The following is a 22,710-nucleotide window of genomic DNA, read 5'->3' as shown; positions in this document are numbered from 1 at the left end:
CAATATTTAGTGTGCCAAAGTGTTTCTTAAGGAATACATTATATTTTTTTCAGAGCACACACACGGCAGTGTTCGACGTAGCTCTAGATTATTTTTTTTATACATAAATAACGGCGCCATGTAGTGGCCACTTCTGGTTACTGCAGCTTAGCAACTATACATAGTAGGGGAAATAAATATTGAACAGGTCACCAATTTTCTAAGTAAAAATATATCTAAGGGTGATGTTAGTATTAATTTCTCACCAAGAGTCAGTAACAGCTCATCCAATCCACACAGTCAAAGAAATCTAACCATTGAGGTCCATAAGTTATGTATGATAATGAGAAATGACACAGGTAAAAAGTATTGAACATATGAAGGAGAGGTGCAAAAGCCATGGAAAGTCATGAAATCTATCAGTAATTAGAAAGAAATCCTGCCACTTACTGTTGCAAAACATACTCACGGTATTGGTTACAAAACAATTTCTAATCTACTGGAGGCTCCAGTGAGCACTGTTGGGGCCAAATCCAGAAGTGGAAAGAACATCATTTCACCATAAAACAGCCATGATCAGGTGCTCCCCGCAAGATTTCGGACTCAGGAGTGAAAAGAATTGTCAGAAGATTTTCTAAGTAAATATACGGTATTTGTAAAGGTGCTTTCTAAACTCACACCTGAGCAATGCATGTGACTAGTCTCTCTATACAGGAGGAGTCTTTAAGCGGTCATCACCAACAAAGTCTTTTGTACAAATTATTAAATAAATTTTACTAAGTGTGTTCAATACTTTTTCCATGCATCATTCTCATTATTATACAACTTAATTTATGGACATCTATGGTTTGATTTCTTTGCCTGTGTGGATTGGATGGGTTGACATTGACATCTGGTGACAAATTCATGGCAATACCACTTTTAGAAATATATTTACATAGAAATTAGTGACATATTCAATACTTATTTCCCCCACTGTACATTAGGAACTAAGCTACATTATATGACGGTATAACTATATAAAAGCCCTGTGCGCACAGGGAAATTTGCTTTTCTTAAAAAAAAAAAAAATCCGCACCCTCTGGCAGAATTCCCGCACCCACAGCAAAAACGCGGGAAAAACGCACCGCGGTTTTGCAACGGTTTGGTCCCTGCGTTTTTTTACCCATGGCAAAAATGCAGGTACCTGCGGAAAATAAGTGACATGCTACTTTTTTGGTGCAGAAAAGCTGCAGAAATTCTGCAGCAAAACCTATAGGAAAAAAAATGCAGTGTGCGCACAGAATTTTGGTTTTCCCATAGATGCTGGGGAAGGACTGCAGAAAGGTTATGAACAAAAACCGTATCTTTTCTGCAGCAAAAACAGCGGCAAAAGACGCAGTGTGCGCACAGGGCCTTATACTTTCATATATTTTAATAACCCAGAAAAACCCTTTACTTGCCACCTAATCCCACAATCTGGCAGTTTACTTTCCCAAACCAATCCATTAAAAAGTAACAATTATATAACAAGTATATAGGTAAACATTGGCTTTCGTTGTCCAATTCTTATAACTCCAGGAACTTTAAGGAAAAATACAAAATTAGTTATATGTGATATTTTACCTTGTGCTACTCATTTGATTTAAAAAAAAAAGCAACAAACAAGCAAGAAGGTGTTGCTAATACAGCTTTATTGCAGTTCAATATCCATTGTAATTCTCACTCACTACCACAAGATGGCGCAGGGCGAAAGTCCCACAAACAACATTGTATTTATTGCATAGACAAAAAGCTGCAAAACTGAGCTAATGAATATTATGCTAATGATTAAATCTGATTAACATGTCTCCCCGGAAAAAAATGTGAAATTAAAAAAAAAAGTCATACGAAAATACACAGTAAATACATGTATGTGTACAGTTTGTGTGAGATTAGGACATTGTACGGCGCCTGACACCAAAATGGATTAAAAATCTGTACAATTACTTAAAGGATCCAAACAAAGCCCTAAAGCCAATGTAAACATCTTTTCTGTGGATTCAATACTAAAAGCTCGAGCTGTGACTAATATTCTTACTTTCTGTGCAAGCAGCGATAGCAAGACATCAAAGCTGCCAAAGCCATTAAAATATTTATATAAAAAAAAATAATCTTTGAGAAGAATAATCCATAGATCTAGAAAAAAAGCAGGATTATTCCCATATTTACATGTTTAAACTTAAAAAATAAAAAGTTACAAAAAGTAAAACTTATCCCTTCATGTCCCACAGTTTACCCTTCATTACAAAAGAAACATCACAAAAACAAAAAGCATCAATAATAATAACATGACAAGCGAGGAGGAAGGGTCCGCAGCAGTCTACTCCTACATATCAGAGACAACGTCACAAAGATTAAAAACGTACACTTCTTTTGCTTCACGTAGCTTTAGCTTTTTTTTTTCCTTCTACTTTTTAAAATGCTTATAAAAATGCCAAAGCGATTAAACCTTAAAGTAACATCTGTATCTGAAGGGACATCTATAAAGAACGTTAATGAAAGAAGATTTAAAAAATACTGTAATAAACCCCCAAAAACAATATGGGGAGAATTCATCAAGACTTTCGAAAGGTTTGTTGTAGCAAGGATCGCCAATTCACCAAAAGGTGCATCTTTCGGGATGACTAGGTCAGAAACGTGCTCCGTCTGTGAGCTGCCTTACATGTCTGCTAGGACTCGGCCGACTGGTGAATCTGTCATCTCTGATTGGTCACCCATATTCCACGTAATACCATCCACTATTTTAAAGGGAATCTGTCAGGTGATTTTGTAGTACATTACTAATGATATCTTTAAATAGGGCTTAAGGAGACCTTTCAGGATCAGTAAGTTTTATTGCTATTTTTGGACAAGTCGCTATGAGGACAAATTTGCTTTATTATACTAGTCCTGATGGCATAAATCCCTAAATAGGGCAGGTTAATCAGATGGATCTGCTTTAGGCCTCCTTCACACGTCCGTTTCCTCACGTGCCAGAGACACGGGCACACGTAGACCCATTAAAATCAATGGGTCTGCGCTCATGTTTGTGTTTTGTCATGGACCATGTGGAGCATACGTGTGTCCGTTTGCTACACATGTAGACATGTCCGTTTTTTTCCGGCATCACGGGTGTCCCACGGACCTAACAGATGTGATCCGTGTGACACACACCTAAGAAAACACACGTGTCTGTGGAAAAAAAAAAAAAAAATTTCTATACTCCCCTTCTCCAGCGCTGCTGTCTCTGCCGCTGCTGGCACTTGCTTCTGACCCCCAATCATTATGCTCATCACATATTCACTGCACTGAGGACCGGAAGCAGCAGCAGCGGGGAATCAGCAGGGCTGGAGACTGAAGATCAGCACCATGGACAGCAATGCCAGGGACAGGTGAGCAAAAAATTCCCGTTCTCAGTGTGTCATCACGGGTAACACACGGAGAACACACATGTGCCATAAACACGGCACACGGAGGGCAATACACACCTTTGACACATCCGTGAAAAACGTGCATGATTTTCTCTGACGTGTGAAAGAGGCCTTAAAGAGGAGCAACCACCAGGATTTTCCTATATAAACAAAAGCTAGTGCTATACTGGCGCTATCATGCTGATTGTATACATATCTTTAGTTGTGAGATTGGATGTATAGTTTCTGAAATACGGGCAAGTAAAGTTTGTAGGTGGGATTAATTTTGCTAGTTATTCTTGTCTGCCTGCCTGTCCTTCCTCCCCCTGTCTCTGTTATTGCAGTGGGAGGAAGAAGGGAGGAAGGACAGGGACAGGCAGGAACATTCTGCTTCTGACCACCGGCACAACAGTTCGCTACAGTACCTATCACTGAGGTTCTCTTTTAGAACCTGCCTCCACTTTGCAGCCTATTCACCTGATCTCATTAGACACATTCAAGGAAGACACAATTGAAGTCTCTTATTGTCACGGTCGCAAATAGGATTACTTACTAACACGATAAGACCCAACAACTTATGGTCCATTCTCTGAATTTGTACCGGATCTTCCTTAGATCTTATTCTGATATCTAATGATTTGAGGTGTTCATAAAATTAACAAGACAAGGACAATTACCATATATGTGAATAAGATTTATATTCCCTAGAGGACACTTTCAGTCTTGATATAGAAGACCTTTGGTGTCTCATCCGAATAACAGGAAAAAAAAAATTGTTATATCTTATTAGCTTCAGTCATTGAAGAAGGCTCATGCCGAAACGTCAAATTCTTCATCAACTGCTTACTATAGAATAAATAAAAGTCAAAAGATTTTCACAAAAATCTTTTTTGAGTGCAGGAGTTTTTTCATTATAGGGACAGATAGGCATACAGGGGAGGGAATAACTAGCAAAACCCGACCCACCTATTAGATATTCCGCTGCACCTCATCAAATATCAGTGCATTTCACAAACTTTACTTGCCTGTATTTCAGAAAGCATACATCTGATCTCACAACTAAAGGTATGTATAGAATCAGCATGATAGCGCCAGTATAGCACTGGCTTTAGTTTATATATGAAAATAATGGTGGTTGGTCCTCTTTAATAAGCGCCCTCTTAGTTTGTAGGGGGACAACTACATTTATTTAGCTGGAGTTGACCATATACACACATTTTGATATTATAATATATATATATATACACATACCGTATTTTTCGGACTATAAGACGCACCGGACTATAAGACGCACCCTGGTTTTAGAGGAGGAAAATGGGAAAATAAAACTTTAAGCAAAAAATGTGGTCATGACACACTGTTATGGGGCGAGGATCTGCTGCTGACACTGTTATGGGGGTAATGTCCCCAAATTCTCTACTAAGGTACCCCATCCTGGTAATGATCCTCCTGCCTTGTATATGATCCTGCTATAAACCCCCATCCTGCTCCTATACCAGCATCCTGCTCATATTCCCCCATCCTGCTCATATACTCCCATCCTGTTCATATACCCCATCCTGTTCATATACCCCGATCCTATTGATATACCCCCCATCCATCCTGTTCATATACTCCCATCCTGTTTATATACCCCCATTCCTGCCTGCTCATATACTCCCATCCTGTTCATATACCCCCATCCTGTTCATATACCCCCATCCTGCCTGCTCATATACTCCCATCCTGTTAATATACCCCCATCCTGCCTGCTCATATACTCCCATCCTGTTCATATACCCCCATCCTGTTCATATACCCCCATCCTGTTCATATACCCCCATCCTGCCTGCTCATATACTCCCATCCTGTTCATATACCCCCATCCTGTTCATATACCCCCATCCTGTTCATATACTCCCATCCTGTTCATATACCCCCCATCCTGTTCATATACCCCCCATCCTGTTCATATACCCCCCATCCTGCCTGCTCATATACTCCCATCCTGCTATATGCCCCCATCGTGCTCATATACCATCCTGGTATATGGCCTGTATCCTATAGCACAGAGAAAAAAATAAACGTTTATACTCACCTTTTCCTCACTCCCTGCACACCGATCATCTTCCTCTCTGCGCCGCTGACCTGTGTGTGTGGAGCCGTTTCCCTGCTGCATCGCGATGTCTTCCTGTCTGTGCCGATCAGCTGACCATCTCAGCACAGATCAGCTGACCGGCACAGACAGGAAGACATCGCGTGCAGCAGGGGGGCGGCTCCACACACGGGGACGGGTGAGTGTACTGATTCACTGCACCCCGCGCTGGTAATGACGCGCGGGGGGCAGTGAATACAGCCGCACATGATCACTCTAGGCTGTAATTGCCAGGGGTGATCATGCGGCCGGCTCTTTGCTATGCGCGCGTCCCCGCTCGTCCTCCCGCCCACCTGTCAGTGCCGGCTTCAGCGCTGAGAGATGGGCGGGAGGATGGGCGTGCATATGTAATGAGCGGGCCCACGTGGTCACGGCAGGCGCTGCTGCTGCCTGCTCGTGCCCCCGATGACCCGCAGCCCCCTCATTTCCAGCCGCAGCCCTATAGTCAGACCATAAGACGCACCCCCAACTTTCCCCCAACATTTGGGGGAAAAAAAGTGCGTCTTATGGTTCGAAAAATACGGTAAATATAAAACAGCAAAATCATTCAATCCCTTTTTCGGGAGACAGGAAATATATGCTATGTGTGTGTGTGTGTGTGGACTATTCTCCAGTGGCAGATGTTGAGAGAAAGAGGGATCGCGCATGTTGAAATAAACAGGCCCAATCCTTTGTTCTCAGCTGGTTGATCTTGCATGTTTATAGGGGGTAAGGAAGAATAGATCTCAGCAGAAACAACATTTGGCCCATAAGCTATCAAAGGTGTTTGGCTACGTTAAAAAGAATGTGATTTTTACTTAAGACCGTTCTTTACTAGCTCAACACGCATTACTAGGTAATACAACAACTAGAATCTGTGCAGTAGGAGCATTTATCACCCAATATTCCATATAGAAGATTTATCAGTTGTTATACACCTCCTTGTGTATTCAGTCTAAGTCATATATACATATCTCATATCTATCAACAAGATATAAATGGACGGGAGAGTAAAGCTGGTGTCACACACAGCGACAACGACGTCGCTGCTACGTCACCATTTTCTGTGACGTTGCAGCGACGTCCCGTCGCTGTCGCTGTGTGTGACATCCAGCAACGACCTGGCCCCTGCTGTGAGGTCGCCGGTCGTTGCTGAATGTCCAGCTTCATTTTTTGGTCGTCACTCTCCCGCTGTGACACACACATCGCTGTGTGTGACAGCGAGAGAGCGACGAAATGAAGCGAGCAGGAGCCGGCACTGGCAGCTGCGGTAAGCTGTAACCAGCGTAAACATCGGGTAACCAAGGGAAGACCTTTCCCTGGTTACCCGATATTTACCTTCGTTACCAGCCTCCGCTCTTGCTGCCAGTGCCGGCTCCTGCTCTGTGCACATGTGGCTGCAGTACACATCGGGTAATTAACCCGATGTATACTGTAGCAAGGAGAGCAAGGAGCCAGCGCTAAGCAGTGTGCGCGGCTCCCTGCTCTCTGCACTGTGACATGTAGCTGCAGTACACATCGGGTTAATTAACCCGATGTGTACTGTACCTAGGAGAGCAAGGAGCCAGCGCTAAGCGCGGCTCCCTGCTCTCTGCACATGTAGCACAGCGACGTTATGATCGCTGCTTCTGCTGTGTTTGACAGCTAAGCAGCGATCATAACAGCGACTTACAAGGTCGCTGCTACGTCACCGAAAATGGTGACGTAACAGCGACCTCGTTGTCGCTGTCGCTTAGTGTGAACCCAGCTTTAGAAGCTGGAGGAAGCAATGTGTCCTTGCAGACATCAGGCTGAGGCAGTTGCACGCTTTATCTATAATCTTTTCAAAGGTAGTAAATAAGGGAATATTGAAGACGTACGAACATTTACTTATCAGAAGGATTGTGCTGTTTTATCACTGACTGTGTAAAGTCACCCTGTATGGTCAGTAAAGTCTTCTCACACTCCATAAGTGTTAGTGTGCTGGACATCCAGGACTTGAGCAGGTGAAAGTTTGGTTATTTTTAAATGATAGAACCCAATATGTGCAGCCTATTGTTGGGGTCTGGGACCCGAGATATGTTCCGATCACTTAAATATCTGCTTTTGCAGCGCATGGCTCAACAGGCAGAAACGCAGAGCTTCTATCTGAGCGTGCACTGTGTACAGGCTCAATGAAGTACATTGAAGTTTTGAGTGTTCGGTGGGGTCTCAGGGCTTGGTTCCCACTGATTTGCTGCACACCTTTACTATGTTAAGTGCTCTTAAAATATTTTCATTTGCTTATGTTCCGGATGTCTAGCGCATATGCAGAATGTGTCAGTAGAGGGTGCTGTTGGACCTGTTGTGTCACATGACTTCCAGTCCACAGCCATTATTGGGTTGAGACCAGCGTGCTGTCAGACGGCATACACCTTGTAAACAACAGTCACATCTAAAGAGTCAGATCAGCACTACACCCTCCTGCACACATTTTTCTATTATGGCCCCAGATTGCCAGGTGGTGCTCAGTATCTACTCATCTACTGTATATAAAGAAACATGCAGCGTGAAGTTCAGAAATAGTTGCAGCACTTGCCCAAAACATTTCAGAGTCTTAATTCCAGTAAAATACAAGTTTCATGACAATTGGGGAGACAGACTTATGCAAGCTCACTCCTAATAAGTCCAGCCAACAGCCCTTTTGTGTCTCGCATGATGCACCTGAAGAAGCATCAAATGAAATGCGAAACAGCTGGCCTTGCGAAAAGAGAGCTTGGATAAGTCCGTCTGCCATAATGATCAATACATTTATATTTTTACTGGAGCAAAGACTCAGAGGTTATGGGCGATTGCAGCATCATTTCTTGTACCTTACATTGCACACTTTATTAACAAGAATCATGGATTTAGAGTGATACTTCACTCCTAATGAGCATTTACTACTGGATTGTCTATATATATTCTACCTTCCCACACATTTTAATTTACTATACTGTATGTTTTCTCAGTCTTTACTGAGAGACTGATCTTTATATCATCCATATACCCTACCAAAGCATAATACAGAAGTAGCTTTCCTTTCTGGGAGCAACAACCATTTATCAATGTGTCTGTCTATCTTGCTATAAGTTATAGCTATCTAATCAGGATGAGACTGATATTGGTCACAGAACTTGTGGTCCGATAAGGGGACCATCCTCTCTGTCTTATGGCGAGGTTTTCCTGCCTGTGGTTACTGGGGGTGAATAAGGCCATGGATGTGGGTGATAATGAGAGATATGACCCAGCACTCATGAATGTACATTAAGTAGATTGTCACTCAAATGTTTTTCATTTACAGATTCCCTTTTGCTACTTTATATGTAGAAATATTTTAATATTTCAAAAAAGACATTAATACAAAAGCTTAGAATGATAATAAAAAATGCTCACCTACCACCTAATAACTAGGGATCCTAAGCTAAAACTTATACACATACGAATACAGGTCCCAGTCCAGAGGATATTCCTGTAATGTGCCTGTCAGTTCCATCTCAACAAAGGGAGGAGGAGGAGATACTTAAAGGGATTGTCCAGGACTTTAAGAAACTACCAACAGAAAATGTAAAAAAAAAAAAAAAACTACCATTACAGATTTGTAGAGAAAAAACCCACTGCCATAGTGCTACTATGGTCCCGGCTAGTCTATTTATTAGGCCGGTGTCCCACTTGCGATTGCCTCGTGTGTATCTCGCGCGAGTTTCTCGGTGCATCACCCGACATGGACTCACACTCTCCTCACAGGAGCAGGTCGGTTGCATGCATTTCTATGCAGCTGAGACGCTCCTGTGAGGAGAGTGTGAGTCCATGTCGGGTGTTGCAACGTGAAACTCGCGCGAGATACACGCAAGGCAATCGTAAGTGTGACACCGGCCTTAGGCCGGAGTCCCACTTGTGAGTGACTTGCACAAGTCTCGCATCGTACCACCCGGCACGGCCACACACTCTCCTAACAGGAGTGGGTCAGCCGCATGCATTTCTATGCAGCTGACCCGTTCCTGTCCGTAGGGCGGTAGACCGTGCCGGGTAACGCGATGCGAGTCTCTCGCAAGTGTGACTCTGGCCTTATATTACAGCACTAACATCACATACATCCACTTGACCACTGCACTAAATCAACTGGCCACAGTGCTGATAACAGCACATACAGATCAAGATCGCCAATCGGCTGCGGAAATTATGTGGATGTAAATGAGGTCTTTACAAAAAAAAAAAAAAACAACTGTGGGGACAACAGGGGATTTAGCAGATAAGTAGTGGTGGTCTTTTTACTTTAGATCATTTTCTCTTATAGCTTTTTTCCCCCGCATTTCTAGATGGGATCCCTTTAATTAATGAAGATGTGCATCAGAAAAAGATTTAACTAAACTAACTTTAAACTCTTCTTTACCTAAACAATAGAAACATCTGCATTTCACTATAACCCTTACACACTGTGCCTGAAGCAAAGAAGAAAAATCAAGCCAAAAAAAATCTGTAAACAGTTAAAAATTTGTGGCTGTAAAAATTGTATGACTAATCCCTTATGTCATTAAAAACAAAAATAAAATCTGTTGTAAACTGATACAAAATCAGACGTAAGGGTGGGATGGGGGGGGGGGGGGGAAGAGAGGGATCTCATGATGTAAACGGACAATGGCTGAAAACCCCCAAAACAACCTGTGTGGTTGCTTATCTTGTGCTATGGACCTAAACACTTAAAGACAACTTCTAAAACTTTCTTACAAAGTGACTGTAAATAAGAAGGTTTCCATGCAGAATACAAATCACACCATAAAAACTGCAGCAATAATAATGGGGACGTATCTTTGGTCCATAAACAATAAACTCAAGTGGAAATCTCTAGGTTTACTGTCCACTGTCGACGGCTTCAGGTCTGCGATGCCTCAAGGCACTCTCAGTGTCTGGCGGGCTTGGGGGTTGTGGTTGACTATCCTGCTCTTCCGCATCTTCTGGGTCAGATTTCTCCACTGCCGAGTCCTCCTCTGAATCCTTAGCACCACTATTAGAATTCGCATCGTCACTGTCCTCCGCTTGGTCGTCTTCCTTGTCTCCGTCATTATCTGCTTCAGTTACATCTTCATTTTCAGTCGCTTCCTTTGGTTCATCAGAAGAGTCTTTCTGATCTGAAATATCCACGTCTTCCTTGATTTTCTCTACAGAAGAGTAAAGGAGAATAGATGATTCAGTGGTCATTAAATGCTCGACTGGTAATATGGGCATTTATTCATTCAGTGGTTACACACAAAGCAGATGCCCCTGCCCATCACTGGCATAACGAATGCCCTGCTGGATCACAGGTTTTTCATGTATACTGAAACATCTCATTCTTAACCTAGACCTGCTCACACAGCTGAGTAGGTGCTACAATGTCTCAGACCCAAAGATCCTGTGGGACATCTGTGCCTGTGTCTTCTGCTCCGACCTTGCCCGCCATAGTCTGCACTTACCTCTTGTAACAAGCTCTGAGCCGTATGTACTAACTCAAGTTTCAGTCAAGGACTCCAAAACAGGTGGGCGATGACCAAATGGACTGATATGCAAAAGTTCACTTAGTTGAGCATGAAGCATAGAAAACACCCATAGTTATTTGACCTCTGCTTAGATAAGAAAGGGACAGTGGTTCTCGAGGTAGACCTGCAACCCTGTCGTTCTAATAAGTACAGATCCGTGTCTTGGAGGACAATGCTCAAAACAACCATAGTTTATAATGATGCAGATGTTGAAAGACTTGTTCGGGACCTTTATCTGTATTCTACCAGGGTACCAAAGCCTAATAGGTAGATAACAATTTTTATCAAAATGGACTAACTGTGCAACCATGCAAACTGATTCAAAGGACATAATCAGCAATCTGTGACCATTGGGCTGTAGCCTTTCAAAGCACCTCCTATTTGCCGACATCAACCAGCTCCTCTTGATTAGCTGGCCTGAGGACATGCCACATGTGATATCGCGCCAGGCAGGCTAATCGATAAAAGAAACACAGACGCCGTCAAGTAAGAGGCTGTTCTTAGGGCACACTTACATTTTTTCTGGATCAAGTCCTGTGAATAGATTCGTACCAACTAGTGTTGAGCGAGTAGTTGACTATTCGTACTCACTATGCTGTTAGCGAGTACTGTCCGCTACTTGCATATTTGTTACGAGTAGCGGGCGCAAAGTAAGTGAATGGGAAATACTCACTAAGTAGCGAGTAACCCGAAAGCTGTACTATTCGCTACTCGCACGAAAAGTACGGCTTTCAGGTTACTCATTAGTTAGCGAGAATTTCTAATTCACTTACATTGCGCCCACAACTCGTAACAAATATGCGAGTAGCGCACAGTACTCGCTAACAGCATAGGGAGTACAAATAGATAACTACTCGCTCAGCACTAGTACCAACCCTAAAAGGCATGCCTTCAGGAAAAAAAAAGAGCAGGCAAACGGATATTCAATAACTTATCTTTTTCTTTTGCAGGGAGATAAGTCAAGGTGTCTTGCAGGACTTTAGTCCTCTTCCCCCTATTCGTAACACATGGCTGAACTAGATAATGAGAAACGGAGGGATAGCTGCCGGATGAACACAAGCTAAGTTGTGTGGACTAAGCTGGCCATAACACTTTAGTTATTAGTCGAACGTCAATGGTGGTAGTTTATCACCCTAAAGGCTCCCATATACACTAGCTAAAAGTTGTCGGAATCCACCAATTTTAGCTAATCTAATGTGTTTAGAGCCACCCAAACAAGCAAGCATCAACTGATCCTTTCGTTCAGCTGGGAGATAAGCCGATGTCAGAGGATTCTAGTAGTGGCTCGCTCATAGAGAGGACAGGAACGCTTGGCAGAGTAAAATGTTCCTGTGCAATGGGGAGAAATAGCTGGTACCCCATGATCTAATGTGTATGGGGGCCTTTAGAGTAAAGGACTGAGCCAACAGGGGAAGAATCGGGATAGTGCAATACACAGCCATTTCCTTTCAACGAGGATGGTTCGGCTAAAATTCATCTCATGTGTATGGACACCTTTAAATCATCCCAGATAGGCAACTTTTAGTGATAGGCATGCACAGCAGGCTTGTATCTCAGCAAGTCTGGATGAAGCTGGTGCACATATGGGGTTTCATCCACAAGCGCAATCACCTCTACAGTAATGTGCATGTGAATCCCCCGACAGTTTAAAGGAGGCCTTTGATGTTTATATCAACATATGGTATCTGTAGAGAAGGCAAAGAAACAGATCATTATTCTACCTCAAATAGAAGACTTATGAAGAACATACAATCTAAGCTGAATTGTCATTCATTATCTACAAACATACGGATAAGGATCAATGTTCTCCTCCAGCTGTCTCGGGATGATGAACAGCACTTGGCTGTAAAAGATAGACTAGTTTTTTCGTAAGGACTCTAAAAGGAGATCTTATATACAAAGCAGAACAAGATAATGATCAGATGAGCATTATGGAGGCCTCACCAAACAAATGTGGCTTTATCGTTTACAGAAAGAAACCAATTTGACCAAGGAGACAATCTATTTCTAAAAACAGAGCTGTGAGATAGTAAATGTACAGAGCAAGTGGGAAGGTTAAACATGGAAAAAAAAGACACAAACTAGAAAGATTTAAAGGGGGCATAGCTGGCTAAATGAAGTAATTGCAAGCTTTCAAGGCACCATGTGTTTGGCAAGAAAGAAGATACATGCACCCCTTTGAAAGGCAAATAGTAATGTAAACTAATTTATTTCACCTAGACAGATGTCTATCTTAAAAGGATGGACATATGGAAGAAATAAAAGATATAAAACATAATACAAGAAAGTGGCAAGATTTGGCCTGTTTGTATAAACATAATATCTCATGGTGACTGTAATGCAATGGAGGCATTTCAAGGCAAATTGTTTTAAGAAACCCATTTTCATACATCCTGATAGGGACTTCCGAGTAATAACCCTGTCACATGCTTTAAAAAATTGGGGTAAATACCCCCCGAATTCTCCTGATTTTGCCGCTCAATTCCATCTTGTGCTGCGTCACTCTATTGCAGAGATATTCACATTTGCTTCTTCTAGAGCGCACTATGTGAAATCTCTGCTTCGCAGTCAATCTGTGAGATTCTTCATGTGCTTTTTCTTTTCCCTCCCAAGTGCCAACAGTAACAGTTTAGCAGTTTTAGACACCGCCAAGCTGTGATTGGCAGTGTTTGGGAGGAAGAGGTGAAAGCGCACACCCCCAGAGAAGACTGAAGAATCTCACAGATTGCCTGAAAAGCAGAGATTTCACATACTGCGCTCCAGAAGAAACAAATGTGAATATCCTCTGCAATGAAGCATAGCAACGCAAAATGGAAAAAAAAGCCTGAATCAGGGGAGCTCAGCAATTTTAATTCAAAAACTGTAACCATTTTATTTATTTATTTTTTTTTAACAGGTCCTCTTTAATACTTGGACTCTCTTGTTTAATATACCGTATTTTTCGCTGAAATCACACCGCAGTGATGGGCTGGGGGAGCGGTGCATATTATATGTCTCTGCGCTCCCCTGTGATGGCACATGCCCCCCCTGTGTTAGATATGGCCCCCGTGCTGCTACTCATTCTAAAATAAAAAAAAAGCTTTACTTACCCCCTCCAGCGTTTCTCCCCGGTGTCCCTGCTTCCACTGTGATCTGGCACGCAGAGATCTCACTCTGCTGTGCCTATCACATGACCGGCACCAAGAACCAGGAAGTGGAGGAACAGAAGCACGGAGGGGGACAGGAGGGAGATCAGCGCTGGAGGAGGTAAGGAAAGAGTGTTTTATTTTACTATGGGCAGCACTATGGGGGTGATATCTAACACAGGGGGACTTATGCGATCTATATAGGGGCCAAGGGCAGCACTATGGGGGCGATAGCTAACACAAGGGGACTTGTGTGATCTATATAGGGGCCATGGGCAGCACTATGGGGGCGATATCTAACACAGGGGGACTTGTGCGATCTATATAGGTGCCATGGGCAGCACTATGGGGGCGATATCTAACACAGGGGGACTTGTGCGATCTATAGGGGCCATGGGCAGCACAGAGGAACGTGTGCCATCACAAGGGGGCTATATTCAATATAAGGGGGCCATATCCAGATTAAGGGGGGCTAATTTTAGGATGGGGGCTATGAGGGACATATACCCTACATGATTTGTTAGAGGGACGCTGACATTATAAGATGGACCCCATTTAACATTAAAAAAAAAAAAAATTCTCTTTTCCTTCACCAAATTTGGGGGTGCGTCATATAATCAGGTGCGTCTTATAAAGCGAAAAATCCGGTAATTAATTTTAGGCAAAACCAAATCACAAAGAGCACCTCAAGCACTGGATGACTTATCTTGTACTGCATTATAAGGACATTTGAATTTTTGGGAAGAACACTGGTGGTGCTATAGAGAAATTAAACACTTAGGCTGTGTGAACACAGTACATTTTTATTGAGTTTTTTTTATGCGTTTTTTAGAGCTTGAGCCGAGTGTCATTAGAGTATCACATCTGATGCTGCACGCTCGTCTGACCCCGGCCTAAAGGCCCTGTCACACACAGAGATAAATCTTTGGCAGATCTGTGGTTGCAGTGAAATCATGGACATATTGTTTCATTTGTACACAGCCACAAACCTGGCACTGATTGTCCACAATTTCACTGCAACCACAGATCTGCCGAAGATTTATCCCTTATTTGTGACAGGGCCTTAAGAATGAAGGTATAAGTAAATCCCATACACGTGTTATGACATGCTGTTGAAAGGTCCACCATAGTTACAAGTTGCAATTTGTATGGCAAAAAATATGTATGTCTTCATCTAGTTCAATATATTCCCCTGTAATGTTGATATTGAGGAAGATTTCACTCCCCCAAAGAGACAACACCACAATTTTCTACATTTTCTGTATATAATCCTTCAGGATTCTAATGAGAAACGAGACTGTCTGGATCACCAATGTGTGTGAACTAGGTGCTAGCTTAAAAAACACATAACTATAGTAAAATGAAAAAGCTGCACACTAAACACTATATTATAAGGAAATATAGGTTAAGCATAACTGCTATAAGAATATTAGAACAATGAAAAATACATTTGGCTAACTGGAAAAAAAATGAAAAACATGAAAAATGAAAATTGCATAACTGCTAAGGATATTTGAAATAGAAGAGATATTTAGAAAATGTATTTTATCAATGCAATTGTGCCCGAATACCACGACAAGGTAATCTCTTATTATTCGAGAACCCAACCGTAAATGCCTCTCTATGTGCGACTAAAAATCTGCAGGTCTAGGCAGATAGGTTTCTGGCTACATAGAGTGGGTGAACAGAGCACAGCAAGACGGACGGCTAGTGTATAGTTAGTTAGTGTGCAGCTTTTTCACTTTACTATATGTTGGAAGCCAACATGGACAATGTATGTATCATAAGGAATTACTGGACTCCATATTGTATCTATGAGCTACCAACATTACCAGGACTGTACATCAAAGGAATCGGCCATGTACAGTGAAGAGTTTCATGGCCATTGAAGAGGCAAGAAGGCCATTGTGTGTTCTGTGATGAACTGACCTTTGTCCTATCAACATGATAAAGGTTGCATCTTCACGTGAATTGAACATGGTGCCTTTAGCCTCTTGGAAGATACACAATACCTGTGGTAATCATGAATTGAATGTCCTGTTTATAGCCTATTAAAATGGATATTGGTAAACAATCCCTTGTTCAAGTGGAATACAAGCCATTGTACTGGAGATGGACATCAGGTCTCCAACCTGAATGGAGTGTAAATCTGTCCTCAGGCTTTGTGATATGAAAGACCTTTGCTACATACCAGGACACTATCCACAGGATCGACAGGTTTGTCAAGACTCCTCTTAATGCTTTAACAAATTGACCTCGGAGAGCCACCTTCAGGAGAGCATTGACATCAACAGCCATATGCACGTTCCTGGACAACTCAAAAGACTGTGACCTGATTGGATGCTACTAATATGTGGAGGTGTTACAGGGATGGGCACTGTATGGGCCATGTGTGATTGTGTGTCTGATATAAAAGGTATCCTACCAAGCTAGTCAGTCTATCCACTTCCCATCTTCCACCACCCTCTCCCATTACCTTTCCCCTTTCATTGTACCCTTTTCCCTTAGTTAGGTTTCCCTTATGTATGTCATTGTAAATTCCCTATTTGTAATAAATCCCCTTTTAAAGATCCAGTAGTTCTTGTTAATTACGATTAACTGGCACCCCAAAACTCAGCAGATTTCTACACTATAGTTACCGTATATGCCGGCGTATAAGACGACTGGGCATATAAGACGACCCCCAACTTCTGCCCTAAAAATATAGAATTTGGGATATACTCACTGTATAAGACTACCCCGCTCCCAAATGAAAAAAAGTCTGCTTTGATTGCAACATGTTAATTTTAATTCCGCGAGAGCCGTACAATATGTTTTTAAAGGGCCATTGACAGATCAATCGCTCCAATGTTCACTTAGTACAGCAAGGAATGCTCCTCCCTGCTGTATAAAGCCACAACTGGACTGAAACAATGGTACTACACTCTGCTACAAACAGACACACACAACTCTGCTACAAACAGACAAACACACACAACTCTGCTACAAACAGACAAACACACACAACTCTGCTACATACAGACAAACACACACAACTCTGCTACATACAGACAAACACATACAACTCTGCTACATACAGACAAACACATACAACTCTGCTACATACAGACAAACACACACACAACTCTGCTACATACAGACAAACACATACAACTCTGCTACATGCAGACAAACACACAACTCTGCTACATACAGACAAACACATACAACTCTGCTACATACAGACAAACACATACAACTCTGCTACATACAGACAAACACATACAACTCTGCTACATACAGACAAACACACACAACTCTGCTACAAACAGACAAACACACACAACTCTGCTACATACAGACAAACACACACAACTCTGCTACATACAGACAAACACATACAACTCTGCTACATACAGACAAACACATACAACTCTGCTACATACAGACAAACACACACACAACTCTGCTACATACAGACAAACACATACAACTCTGCTACATGCAGACAAACACACAACTCTGCTACATACAGACAAACACATACAACTCTGCTACATACAGACAAACACATACAACTCTGCTACATACAGACAAACACACACACAACTCTGCTACATACAGACAAACACATACAACTCTGCTACATGCAGACAAACACACAACTCTGCTACATACAGACAAACACATACAACTCTGCTACATACAGACAAACACATACAACTCTGCTACATACAGACAAACACATACAACTCTGCTACATACAGACAAACACATACAACTCTGCTACATACAGACAAACACATACAACTCTGCTACATACAGACAAACACATACAACTCTGCTACATACAGACAAACACATACAACTCTGCTACATACAGACAAATACACACAACTCTGCTGCTCTGTGGGGCCTGCACCGCGGCTCGGCGGGTACAGCACCCGCGGCATCGGCGGGGGGGGGGGATTGGCAGGGCATACATCTGGGGGGTTAGAAGCAGCTCACCGGGGCCCATAATGGGCACAAGTCCCCCTGTGTCAGATATGGCCCCTAGGCTGCTGCCCAAAGTAAAATAAAACCCTCTTTCCTTATCTCCTCCAGCGCTGAGCTCCCTCCTGTCTGGCTCCGTGCTTCTGTTCTTCCACTTCCTGGTTGTCAGTGCGGTCATGTGATCGGCACAGCAGGCTGAGCTCTCTGCCTGCCTGATCACAGTGGAAGCAGGGACACAGGGAGAAACGCTGCAGGGGTAAGTAAAGCTTTTTTATTTTAGAATGAGCAGCAGCCTGGTGGCCAAATCTAACACATGGGGGACATGTGCGATCACACTGGGACGCAGGCTCATATAATATGCACCGCTGCTCCAGCCCCTCACTGCGTGCGATTTCAGCACCATTGGAGATGGACAGCGGCTGTGCATATTATATGAGCGGGTGCAGGAGATCAAAGGATGCAGCCCGCAGCGTTCCCCTGTGCTCCAGAGCTGCTGCCCCCACCTCCCCTGGACGCTGCAGTGTACATACACACCCCCCCCCCCCGTATATCCGGCGTATAAGACGACCCCCCACTGTAGCCATTATTTTAAGGGGGTAAAAAGTCGTCTTATACGCCAGTATATACGGTATGTTTTTTTAAGCTAGCACCTAGTTCACACATATTGGTGTTGCAGACAGTCTTTTCTTATTAGTATTCAGTTATTTCTGTCTGAGAACCCCGTCCGTCTGCTATGCTCTGTTCACCACTCTATATAGCCAGCAGCCTATCTGCCCAGACCTGCATATTTTTAGTCGCACATAGAGAGGCATTTATGGTTAGGTTCCCGAATAATAAGGGATTACCTTCTCGTGGTATTCGGGCACAATTATATTGATCAATACATTTGCTAAATATCTCTTCTATTTCAAATATCCGTAGCAGTTATGCAATTTTCATTTTTTCATGTTTTTCATTTTTGACAGTTAGCCAAATGTATTTTTCATTGTTCTAATATTCCTATAGCGGTTATGCTTTACTAATATTTCCTTATAATATAGTGTTTAGTGTGCAGCTTTTTCAATTTACTATATCTTCATGATTCTGCACATGACAATCAGAATAAGGTCTCATTCAGTATTTTACGTAGATGAAAAATGAACAGTTATCAAATTTATATCAGGTTTTTTTTACACTGATTAGGCCAAAAAAAAAAAAGGTTTCTCCACCTTTTCCTATCAATCCAAAAACGGTCTGATGTTTTGACGGATCCATAAGCTTTTTCATAGCCAGGTTTGATCTGACACTTAGAGCAATATCAGACACGTCTCCGCAATTTTGCATGGAATACTCGGTCTGCAAAAAATCATGGACATGTGACCAGCCCGATAGTATGACTGCTATCTGAGGGGAAAAAGGATAGCACTTTTACATGAAAAACTGAGGTGTAAAAGAGGCCTAACTCCCTGGATCAGCAATCCATCCCCAGCCATTTGGTCCTCGCATATCATAATGTTATTACCCCCCAAGAACGACATCCAGCGCCTTTTTTTTTTGTTTTAACCCTTATTGATTTCACCATAATATCTATCTCAAACAGAAGCCCTTATGTTATAGATACTGTCCGGTCTATAAATAAACCATGGGCGAGGCCCTTTTATCTTTGATATACTTATTGTATACATGGTTACTAAGCCACCCTTGAGCCATTTTTTTTTTGTAAAAATAAAAACAAAAACACACAAAACCCAATTTCAATCATCTATTTTGGAGGTAAGGATCTGTTCACACTGCATTTCTGCAGCGCGATTGGATTTTTGGTCTAAATCACTCTAAAAACAGGATTGAGACGAACCCCCGGTGTGGAGATAGACTGCAGTGATAATGACTTCAGATGAACTCCGCTGGTGCTTTTTTCTAAAAGTGTCCATCACTCACAGGCAGATAGTTTTTGGTTAATCCTAGACACTTTCAGAAAAGAAGGGAATTTTGTTTACTTACCGTAAATTCCTTTTCTTCTAGCTCCAATTGGGAGACCCAGACAATTGGGTGTATAGCTACTGCCTCCGGAGGCCACACAAAGTATTACACTTAAAAGTGTAAACCCCTCCCCTCTGCTATACACCCTCCCGTGCCTCACGGGCTCCTCAGTTTTGGTGCAAAAGCAGGAAGGAGGAAACTTATAAATTGGTCTAAGGTAAATTCAATCCGAAGGATGTTCGGAGAACTGAAACCATGAACCAAAGAACAATTCAATCTGAACAACATGTGTACACAAGAAATAATAGCCCGAAGGGAACAGGGGCGGGTGCTGGGTCTCCCAATTGGAGCTAGAAGAAAAGGAATTTACGGTAAGTAAACAAAATTCCCTTCTTCTTTGTCGCTCCATTGGGAGACCCAGACAATTGGGACGTCCAAAAGCAGTCCCTGGGTGGGTAAAAGAATACCTCGGTAAAAGAGCCGTAAAACGGCTCCTTCCTACAGGTGGACAACCGCCGCCTGAAGGACTCGCCTACCTAAGCTGGCATCTGCCGAGCGTAGGTATGCACTAGATAGTGCTCCGTGAAGGCGTGCAGACTCAACCAGGTAGTCGCCTGACACACCTGCTGAGCCGTAGCCTGGTGCAGTAACGCCCAGGACGCACCCACGGCTCTGGCAGAATGGGCCTTCAGCCTTGAAGGAACCGGAAGCCCAGCAGAACGGTAGGCTTCAAGAATTGATTCCTTGATCCACTGAGCCAAGTTGACTTGGGAGCTTGCGACCCTTTACACTGGCCAGCGACAAGGACAAAGAGCGCATCCGAGCGGCGCAGGGGCGCCGTACGAGAAATGTAGAGTCTGAGTGCTCTCACCAGACCTAACAAGTGCAAATCCTTTTCACATTGGTGAACCGGATGAGAACAAAAAGAAGGTAAGAAGATATCCTGATTGAGATGAACAGAGGATACCACCTTCGGGAGAAATTCCGGAACCGGACGCAGAACCACCTTGTCCTGGTGAAACACCAGGAAGGGGGGCTTTGCATGACAGCGCTGCTATGTCAGACACTCTGCGGAGTGACGTGACTGCCACTAGGAAGACCACCTTCTGCGAAGTCGTGGAAAAGAATATCAATCATTGGCTCGAAGGGTGGTTTCTGAAGAGCCGGTATCACCCTGTTCCGATCCCAGGGTTCTAGCCGACGCTTGTAAGGAGGGACTATGTGGCAAACCCCCTGCAGGAACGTGCGTACCTGAGGGAGTTTGGCTAGACGCTTTTGGACACAACACAGAAAGCGCCGAAACTTGTCCCTTGAGGGAACCGAGAGACAACCCCTTTTCCATTCCGGATTGAAGGAAGGACAGAAAAGTGGGCAAGGCGAATGGCCAGAGAGTAAAACTCTGATCAGAGCACCAGGATAAGAAGATCTTCCACGTCCTGTGGTCGATCTTGGCGGACGTTGGTTTCCTGGCTTGTCTCATAGCGGCAATGACCTCTTGAGATAACCCTGAAGACGCTAGGGTCCAGGACTCAATGGCTACGCAGTCAGGTTGAGGCTAATGCGTCTGCCGCCAGAGCTCTGTGATCTTGAGAACGTGCCATGAATGCCGGGACCTTGTTGTTGTGCCGGGATGCCAATAGGTCGACGTCCGGCTTCCCCCAGCGGCAACAGATCTCTTGAAACACGTCCGGTCGAAGAGACCATTCCCCTGCGTCCATGCCCTGGCGACTGAGAAAGTCTGCTTCCCAGTTTTCTATGCCCGGGATGTGAACTGCGGAGATGGTGGAGGCTGTGGCTTCCACCCACAGCAGAATTCGCCGGACTTGCTGGAAGGCTTGCCGACTGGTTGTGCCGCCTTGGTGGTTGATGTATGCCACCGCCGTGGCGTTGTCCGACTGAATTCGGATCTGCCTGCCTTCCAGCCATGGCTGGAACGCTTTTAGGGCTAGAACACTGCCCTTACCTCCAGAACATTGATCTGGAGGGAGGGCTCTGCTGAGTCCATGTACCCTGAGCCCTGTGGCGGAGGAAGACTCCCTGACAGACTCGCGTCCGCCGTGACCACAGCCCAGGATGTGGGCAGGACGGATTTTTCCTTCGACAAGAGTGGGAAGAAGCCACCACTGAAGGGAGGCCATGGCTGCCCGAGAAGGAGCAACGTTCTTGTCGAGGGACGTCGATTTGCTGTCCCATTTGCGGAGACAGTCCCAATAAAGTGGGCGCAGATGAATCTGCGCAAACGGAGCTGCCTCCATTGCTGCCACCAACTTCTCTAGGAAGTGCATGAGGCGCCTCAAAGGGTGTGACTGGGCTCGAAGGAACGATTGCACCCCTGTCTGTAGTGAACGCTGTTTGTCCAGCGGAAGCTTCACTATCGCTGAGAGAGTATGAAACTCCCTGCCGAGATATGTCAGTGATTGGGCCGGTGTCAATTTTGACTTTAGGAAAAATTGATGAACCATCCGAATCTCTGGAGAGTCTCTAGGGCAATGTTCAGGCTGTGTTGGCATGCCACCCGAGAGGGGGCCTTGACCAGCAGATTGCCTGAGAGAGTAGGACCGCTACCACCGTTGTCATGACCTTGGTGAAGGCCCGTAGGGCTGTCACCAGGCCGGCAGTTAGTGCCACGAACTGAAAGT

At 43.7% G+C, this 22,710-nt stretch overlaps 1 protein-coding gene across 1 annotated transcript in view; it reads right to left on the bottom strand.

Moving 5' to 3' along the window:
* Positions 1-9,311: 9,311 nt before the first annotated feature.
* The window catches only part of TMX4 (thioredoxin related transmembrane protein 4), a 129,473-nt gene continuing 116,074 nt past the window's right edge, over positions 9,312-22,710 (bottom strand). Inside the window, exon 8 of the mRNA XM_075338076.1 lies at positions 9,312-10,658. Coding sequence (XP_075194191.1) covers positions 10,351-10,658 — 308 coding nt within the window. The 3' untranslated portion in view covers positions 9,312-10,350. The remainder of the gene's footprint in view (positions 10,659-22,710) is intronic.

The sequence above is a fragment of the Anomaloglossus baeobatrachus genome, chromosome 3 (genome assembly GCF_048569485.1).
Source record: "Anomaloglossus baeobatrachus isolate aAnoBae1 chromosome 3, aAnoBae1.hap1, whole genome shotgun sequence".
Classification (NCBI taxonomy): Eukaryota; Metazoa; Chordata; class Amphibia; order Anura; family Aromobatidae; genus Anomaloglossus; species Anomaloglossus baeobatrachus.
The sequence above is the reverse complement of the archived record's forward strand: the minus strand, read 5'-3'. Positions and strand labels throughout refer to the sequence as shown.